The sequence below is a fragment of the Euprymna scolopes genome, chromosome 25, assembly GCF_053919585.1.
Source record: "Euprymna scolopes isolate OS-2025 chromosome 25, ASM5391958v1, whole genome shotgun sequence".
Lineage (NCBI taxonomy): Eukaryota > Metazoa > Mollusca > Cephalopoda > Sepiida > Sepiolidae > Euprymna > Euprymna scolopes.
Genome location: NC_136506.1, coordinates 31029769 through 31039166, shown reverse-complemented (window position 1 = coordinate 31039166; position 9398 = coordinate 31029769). Strand labels below are relative to the sequence as shown.

The following is a 9398-nucleotide window of genomic DNA, read 5'->3' as shown; positions in this document are numbered from 1 at the left end:
CAAAGGTACTTTATGTACCTGGCAGCGTTCGTAGATAGGTTTCGTGCCGGAATTTCTTCAGTAAATATCGATAATCAAAATAATCCGATGAAAAATGGGACATGCGAGTTTGACCAAAATTAACTTCTTATACAGTCTAAAATCGTAAGTGCATTTGAGAAGTTTTATTACAACACAAGCCGAAAGGCCCAACATATAAAATCAACAGTAGGTTCTTTGATATGACAAGGGTGCGTTTGAAATAAATGTTTCTATTTAGAGCACAATTGAAGCATAATACTTGACTTTAGCATTTCAAGCTTTAATGCAAACCATTATATAAAAAAGCAATTTTATAAAATCAGCAGTACATTCTCTACAGTGCAATGCAGACGACAATATATTGTGAACTTAGTCACTGTGACAGGTATGTGAAGCTTCCTCTAGATGCATCACGATGGGCCCCCAATTAGAGCAAGCAATTTATCGATTTGATTGAAAAATAGGCTATTTCATCGATTTCGATAGCACTAAAAACATGGACATCTGAAGCATTGGTTGATCATCATTCAATCTCGGGCAACGTCAGGCCACCCTGCTAGTAATTGAATAATATTAAATTTTGACTTTTGAAATCCTGTTGAAAACTTTCAGAGTGCAGAACCTCAGTTAGACTGATGTGTATAGGAAGTAAGATCAATGTGAGAAATTAACCAAAAAAAATGGATACAAAACGTTTTGCTGTTTCATTTAAATTTTGATAAGTTCATTTTTGGAGAGATTCTCGAAAAACTAGACAGCAAGACAAAGAAAAAACAATTCTCTTTTAATATTTTGTTGTCATTCGCACTAAACATAATGTTCTGTATGATCATGCTGACACACCGGTTCTTGTCAGATCACTGAAGTTAAACAATGATGAATCTGGTCAGTATCAGATTGATGATCATTTGGCAATACTAGGTGATGTATGTGCTCTCCGCTTATCTCGGCATTGTTTCTAGTCGTTCTGAATTTCTACTTGCCAGTGGAATTAAACAATGCCATCTCGGAAGAGGTGTGGTTGGAGATTGTGCAACTCTTGCCACAAAAATATCACAGTTGGTATCTATAGTCTGTTAGGACTGAATGGAGCTAATGTTCGGCAGGTATAGTTGTTGATTAATCTTCATATTAAAAAAAAAAAATTGTTTAATAATGTGTCTCTTGTGCCTACATAACTTACCTATTCCTATTTATTTGTTAACTTTTAAAAAATCCTATTTAAAAAGAAAAGAATTATAAAATCTGCTGGAATCTATTTTGGCTTCTTTGTAAACAATTTAGTCATTTTAATCTCTTGAATAGTTGAAAAGAAAAATACTTTGTGACACTTTTTGAAAATTAAAAATAAATTTGGAAATATTTAAACTGTTAAATAAAAAGTTAAATGTTTAAAAATTTGATTGAATATAAACTCTATTGCAGACATTGAACACTCTAACCTAAAATTAGCAATTGAGACCATTATATTCATTACTAGAGGGACACGCCTGGAAAATCGAACCATCTCATAAATTCTACTCCCAAATCTGATCTCATAAGTAATTTTAATAATTTCTAAGTGTTAATTATTGTGTTTTTATTAAATTTATACATAATAATAATAAACATGTAAACTTTCATATTATTGGATAATTAAAAAAGAGCATCTTTGCTGCAACATCATATATAGGGACAAGGATTTTTTGCTTGTAAAATTTTGGGAGGGATTTTAAATAATACCTACACACAAACACGGGAAGGAAAGTACTATTTTATAGGATTGCATATATTTGAAAATAAAGTAATTTTTCTACATGTTATTTTTAAGATGACCAGCATACAATTTAAGTGAAAATTGTGGGCAAAACCGATTTCAGATTTGAACAATAATAAAAATGAAAAATAAATTTAAATTAAGATGCAAAATAAATCTATATATCTATAAAAGTGAACGTGTGTGTGTGTGTGTGTCTGTGTACATTTCCCTACGCACTATCTCTGTCAATTTTCAGTCTACAGACTCGAAATTTGATATACAGGGTACTGAGAGTTGGGAAAATCTACGTGATCGGGTTTCGGCCAGAAATTTCGCTGTTAAGAGGTCAAAGTTCAATGATTTGATCTTTGAGAACTCTACCAAACTCCTCCGACAATTTTGGGTCTAAACACTTGACATTTTAGATATTGGTTCCTTGGACATGCATCTAACTTAATAACTTGATTTGATCCCAAAAGAATAAATATTAAGGGATCATAATAGGGGTCAAAGTTAAAAAAAAAATTACGTTTTTTTTGTGTTTTTTTTTTTCTCAGCATACACCTTCAAACACCCGGGCACCCATTGCTAGTTTTAAATAAATAGAAATGAAACATTTCAAACATTTGTATTATTTTATAACTAATGACAAACATTCCTTACACCAAGATGCATAAGTAAGGATGATTTTTGTAAATTGAAGATTCTTTCAAAATAGAAGTTTTATTTCATGAAGTAATTCAATCAAAAGGCTGAATTGTTTGATAAGAAACCAAAATGCATTATAATGGATCCAATGTAATCACTGAACTAGTTTTAGTTTTTTATTTAAATAATTATTTCTAAGTACTATTTTAAAGTGATTCATTTAAATGAGTTATTGTTTTCAAAAACAAAATTTTTGTAAATGATATACTTTATATAAATAAATCGAAATTCATTCTAATAATTTAATTAATAAAGTAACTTTTGTAAGTAAGTTATTTATTCCAAATAAGATTTTTATTGCGAAAAACAAATCATTGGAATGGCCAACTTGCTTAATAAGAAAACAAGACACTATAACGTATAAAAAGAATCTTATTGAATTTATGTAAATGTTCTGTTTGGCCTAGTTGTAAACATTTATGAGGAAAAGTGTAAATTAAATCGTTATTAAGTTTAAATGTTGATGTCATATTTTTTTCGACGCTTCTACACTATTGGGACAAGATTCTGTAGTCGATAGATAAATGGAGTTTTCAGATAAAAAACAATGGTTTCAACTGATTTTTTGTCAATTCTAATAAGTTACAATAGTAGCTCCAAATAACACAGTCAAAATTACCTGAATATGACTGAATTACTAAAAAAAAACCAACAACTTTAATCGTGGTAGCAGGTGAAAAATTGGTACCATCTTATTTAAATCGAAATGGAAAATTACCTCCCGTTTGACCTCTCCTGTGTCTTACGATTGTTTTCATCAAATTCTATTTTTTATTTTCTTTAAGAAATAATTTTCTACCTTATCGATTTTCGTAATTTTTGGATATAATCATCTTAAAAATATGAGGATTACATAGATACCATTGTTTGCATGTGAAATTCAGTTTTATGATTTCTGAAATTTCGTTCCAATAGTGTAGAAGTGCCCTTTTTTCTGTATGCGTGTAAGTTTATGAGCTTAGTGCACAAGCATTGAACTGAATAATGAATAAGAAATGTAGTGACAAGTCATAGTGACCTTGGGAATCGTGAGGACTTCTACCGTGTAAGCGTCTAGACTAGAAATGAATGTCTGCATGCAATGTCAGTTACATTAAAATAGCAAACCCCACAGCATGGAAAAACGAAAGAAATAATGGCGGAATGAGTATTCTAGATAAGTCGATGTGTATTTTAAACAAAGCTGACACCATTTTTTTTTTTTTTTGGACCTATCAACCTCTTGGGCTATTTCAGGTCAGTTTAATTTTTTGTTTCTTGATTCAGATCTCCTAGTATATTTTTAGTTGTTTTAGGAATTTTAAGATGTTTTCCATATTATTACTTTTGAAGAAAGACGTTCTAAGGTTCTGTAGTCGATAGATAAATGGAGTTTTCAGATAAAAAACAATGGTTTCAAAGGATGTGTTTTACTGTGATAGGTGCTTGGAATGTGCTACGTTTTGATTGTAATACTTTGTTCAGAATAAAGGAGTGTGTGAGATTTGTGTGCCTTATGTGGAGCCGGGATAGGATAACTTGTTCTTTCCTGGATTTTGTGAGAGCAGGCGACACCATTTGTTTTTTGTTTTGTCAAATCGATCGTGTGTAGAAGAATGGAATGACGTAATAATGATCAGAGATAAGTTATTGACTCGTAGAAAAGGGTTAGGGTTTTAAAAAAGTCATAACAAGTAAATAATACTGAAGTACAGTATATTATATGCAGAAAGCAATCGTGTCAACAGTGTTCACATTTAGAGAAGATAGAATCGGTTTAGAACAAGAAGCAGAAAGTCTTTGCTAAATGTGTAGAGTATCTAACATACAATAGCAAGATCGAAATATGAGATAATAATTTTGCTATCAACATGTGTCCTATAAAATAGCCTTTTCAGTGTATGCGGTGGCAATGGGAGTATATATGTGTGAGAGTGAAAATTCCTTCGACTTCCTAAATGTCTTAAGAGAAAATACTGAGCAGGACCAAATATCAAATTGATAAAACTGAATGAAAAAAAATTGATGCCTAATCAGATTTATTTATGCAACAGTTGGTTATACCCATCAACAGTACAGCGGAACAATCTTGCGCTACTTATATATATAAAAAAAAAAATGATCTCCCCCTTCCATGTTTTATGAAGTGCCAACTCCTATTTTCAGTGCAAACATCTAAATGAAAACACACTTACTTTTTGCCGTTTTCAGAACGGTCAGATTTATTTGTTTTCTCTTGCTCAGTTTGAGGAATACTCGACTGATCTGTGGCAACAATGGTCTTCCAGATGGAAGTCTTGGTCATTTCTTCTGTGATGTTCACAGAATCTAGTTCTGAGCTGACGGTCATGCCATCGAGGGGCATCGTTATCACGTTACCCCCCATGCTTGGGTCGACTCCTTCCATCAGTTTCATTTCTTCCTAAAGAAGGGGTCAAAAATATACAATGGTATTAAACACTGAATAAAAGTTTACTTATTAGTATTATAATGTATATATACGGAGAGAAAATAATAAGGAAATTAATGATGAAAATACAAGGTCGACTCACAAGTTTTGCAATTTCTTTTTTTAATTTGATATGTACATGTATTAGTATTGGATTAATAGTGCAATTTTTGTTTTCTTTTTAATGGGTTTAACAAAATTTTTTAAAAGGCCCAAAAGAGGCATTTTTTTTAATTTTTACAAAGGAGTCACCATTTATTAAGGTCCAAAGGCCCCTCGAGGATAGAATTAATGAACGTAAGGTGGTAGTGCCATACAAACAAATAAATTTTGTGACGTGTATTGTTACATCACCAAAGCCATAAGTTTGAATGAAGAGAATGATTGACAAATTGGGGTTCAGGAATTGACCTCAGCAAACAGAAGTGACAAAGTGACTTTCAGAGAACAAGAGTCTTTCTGTTTTTTTTTCTTGTTTTTTTTTTTTTTGGTGCTAAATACTCAAATTCTCAAGCAAAAACTAAAAAGTTGCTGTCCCACAAAAGCCTCAGTGGGGTTGAGCACATAATACAAATTAAATAGACAGCATAGCAGAACCTGCCTAAGTTTTTCTCCCTCTTTTATTAATGTAGTAGCCCGTCTGTTAGCCCGTCTGCTAAAAAAAAAAAAAATATTCTTTCTTTGGTTTTATGATTGTCCATTCTGTTTAATAAATATTCCGGTAAAATAATTCTCAGCATGTTTTTTGAATTGCTGAGTTATCGAATGGTGTGTATGATGTTATACAGATCTCATAATGAAAAGACATTGTAGCAATATCTCTCTCTCTCTCTTCTCAAAAAAGCAACTCAAGGCATGACATATCTCATGCAGTTGATAATATATAGTAGTTATACACTCAAATGCTGTGCATTGATTTACCCAATCCATATGTTGGCTCAGAATATTCAAGAGTTATCTACCTTGAACCATATTTAAGTTATCTCCTTGAATTATACTAGCCAACTTGAGAATTCACTCTCTACACCCAGAAAATAGTTAAACTTGCTCTACATATTAGTATAGTTTTCACAGCTCTGAGGCAATCCATTGCAAGGAGGTAGCCATTTTGTTACTGATTGCAGCTACAGGTTTCCCAAATAATAAAGCAAATTGTTTTTATTTGTACATCGTTCACACACGTTATTCTTTATTTGTTTACCATGACAATGTATGAATTTTCAGATGTGTTTGAGATAATTTGAATGGACAGAATGATTGATGCATTGTGGTTGAGAAATTGACCTAAACGAACGGAAATGACGAAACCATGTGACTTCAGGAGAAGAGGTTTCTTTCTCTTTTCCAGCTAAATACTTTAAGACAATTAATATAATCTTTTAATGTAGCCTTTTTTTTGTATTTACATCTGCAATTTTCACCCCTTTTATGCTATGTCACTCTTTCCTAAGTTTGTATCTGACAAACCGTATATATAATGTGTATTAAAAAAGTAAAATGTTTTAACTTTAGTTGCATCTAGAAGAAAAGAAAATATATCTCAGTTTTACAGGTGTAAAAGATGAAGGAATTCAAAAATTTCCAAGATATGAGTGAATACTGCAGGTGTGAATTTAGCTCAATAATTGGGACTCTAAACTCCACAGAGTTCACATTTTATAGCTCAGAAGAATACAAAATTTATGACATAATTAATATCATGCAATCCTGTTCCAAAAATTTGTGCACATATTTCAGACATTTGTAATTATAATCTCTTGAGCACAAAATAACACACACACACACACACACAAAAAAACTCATTATGTCATTAATTTTATATTTTTCTTTGAAAATTGAAATTATTTTGTATTTAGAAATGGTTCTTGATTTTCAGCATAAATGCCATGAAATTTTTGTACTTTTCTTGTTTTCTTTATACGAATTTAAGGGATTTTTCTTCGGTGTAAGCATCTTCCAGATGTTGAATGCTCGAGATTAAAAGTCCATACATGAAGTTGAACTTTGGTTGTGTTATTAAAAATTGAAATATATATGATTCTTCCGGCCTTGGCAGACGTGTTTTAAATATTATCTCCAGTGCTTTTTCTGTGCTCATTTGAACTTTTCTTTTAATGAGTTTGAACTTATTCCATTTGTGATTTTTTCCAAGAAATTCTGCCTTTTGGATCATTTTGGACCATTTGGAACTTACCTGTTAGATTGGAAGTTTTTAATTCGACTGTTTGGATTTTACCATTCTTGGATTTTTTACCCTTCACCGGACTATCCATTCATGTGAAATCTTTTTATCATTTTTTCTTTTACTTCCTATTCCCCTTACCTCACCCCCCTTTTTTTTTTAACCAAGTAAGATCTGTGACTTACTTGTGGTTTCATTGAATACTTTTACATGCAAAATCCGATCCCGCATTTTGCTAATTCCTGCCCTCTGATGAGAAGGAGAGTATTTCTTCAAAACTCTGCGGATTAAGGACTATCCACTTATATTGTGCTTCCTTTTTAAAATTAAATATATTTTTAACTATATATATATATATATATATATATATATATATATATATATATATATATAGTATTTTTCTCTTAGGTATATTTCATTAAATAAAATAAACGTTTTTTGTCTCTTAATTCTATTTTTGATCCTTTGCAACTTTTAAAGTTAGTTCTTATTTTAGGTCCATCTTTTTCTTGGCATGTTTTTAAAAGCTGTCTATTAAGGGTTGAAATAATTATTTATAAATAAAGATGGACTAAAATAAGGATTAACTTTAAAAACGGGCGGAAAAAAGGAATATCTGCCTACATACAAAAATGCTAGTTTATTTTGGGGTCTTTAATCCCCCCCCCACCTTCCACATTATTTTGCTGACGAGGAGACTTTGTTTAAATATAAAAAATCTTTTAATAAAATCATAGTTCAAGACATATTGTCTATTTTCATAAAAAAAACATTGTTTCCGAAACGATCGTACAAACTATTGATTTTGTTTGTTTTTTCCTTTTGAAACTTCGGGGTCTGTGGCGCAGTGGATAGAGATGTTGAATCCAAATGTTATATGCCAAAACGTGAAACAACAACTAAAAAATGAGGATAATAGTCCACAATAAAATAATTAAATAAATAAATGAATAAATGATTGAATAAATGATACTCCTTTCAATAATGAATTCCAATTGATTAAATAATATAATTGTAACTTTGATTATTACCTTTGACCTATATATGCGCAAATTAAATCATTTCTAAATTGGACAGTGATTGGTAATTTTGACCAAGTTTGGTGATGATTAGTCAAGCGATGTGGACGCCAGGCTGTACATAAACAAATACATAAACAAACAAAAGTATGAGAAGTGTTTAAAATGTCGAATGGACTCGACCAAAAATATAACGTCTTTGGGTAGCGATAATAAGGAAACCTTTAGAAGATCTGAGAAATAAGAAATACAAACTTTATAAAAATTCATATTTTAATAAACCATATATGAACCCCCCTCCGCAATGCCTTCCACAGATTTTTTTAATAAAATTCACAATCAGTTTTGCAATTCATCCATATTTGGTACTTCAGTCTATGCCTGACCTGCCCACCAATTTTCAATCACTAATATCCAACAGTCTTTACATTATTGTCATTCAATGATATACCCCGGGTATGCATTTCTGCATTGCAAACACATCTAGATAACAATTGATTTTGGCTGTGATGGAGTTCTTCAGTTCATTTGTAGTAAGAGGGTTTTTTTTTGTTTTGTTTTTTTACTCATATTCACCCCAAACAAAGTAAACTGCCAGTGAGGCATAAGGTGCTACTGTGAATTATTGTGTCCCTCTAGGTGTAATCCGTAAGTAGAAAGTTGAACAGAGAGATGTTTGTTTACATTACATTTAAATTTATGCATGCTATTATAGTCATGGAAACAAAACAACAGGGAGAGGATTTTAACGTCTCTCAGTTCAAGGAAAGAAAGTTTTAGAGTAGAAAGAATAGTTTAGATATTATCTTTGAGATAGCCCAACAAGTCTCGTGAATATAAAGCTGATTCAGGATCATATATCTTACCGAAAGTGTCCTTGTAAATCATTTAACAGTGATAAAGTAAACACATTTATGTCTAAAACTTAGTGAACCAGTCAGGCATAGACTGAAGTTTATTTGCACTAAATAAAGTTTCACTGCAGAAATGATTGTGAATCTTATTAATGACTTTGTAGTGGGTGGCGTTTTTTTTTTTTGCAGGGGGGGGGGACAAGAACTTCAAGTATAAGCACGTTTACCAAAATGATTGGGTTCAGTATTAAATAACTCAAATAGGTAGATATCCATAAAAGAAAATAATCAATGAATAAATATTTGAAGACATTAAGAACTTTAAGAAGACAATACTTTTACCAAAACATATGGATTCGGCATTAAATAATCTGAGGAGGATAGATATCAAAAAAAAAAAAAAAGAAAAGAAAAAAGGGGTTTGTATTACTGTACACATAGATTCGAA

General features: G+C 31.3%; 1 protein-coding gene across 10 annotated transcripts in view; it reads right to left on the bottom strand.

The window, feature by feature from the left end:
• Positions 1–9398, bottom strand: part of LOC145247311 (sodium-driven chloride bicarbonate exchanger-like) — a 492947-nt gene that overhangs the window by 1432 nt on the left and 482117 nt on the right. For all 10 annotated transcript variants that reach the window (XM_080108946.1, XM_080108940.1, XM_080108947.1 and 7 more), the window contains one exon: positions 4642–4868. In XM_080108946.1, coding sequence (XP_079965072.1) covers positions 4642–4868 — 227 coding nt within the window. The remainder of the gene's footprint in view (positions 1–4641; positions 4869–9398) is intronic.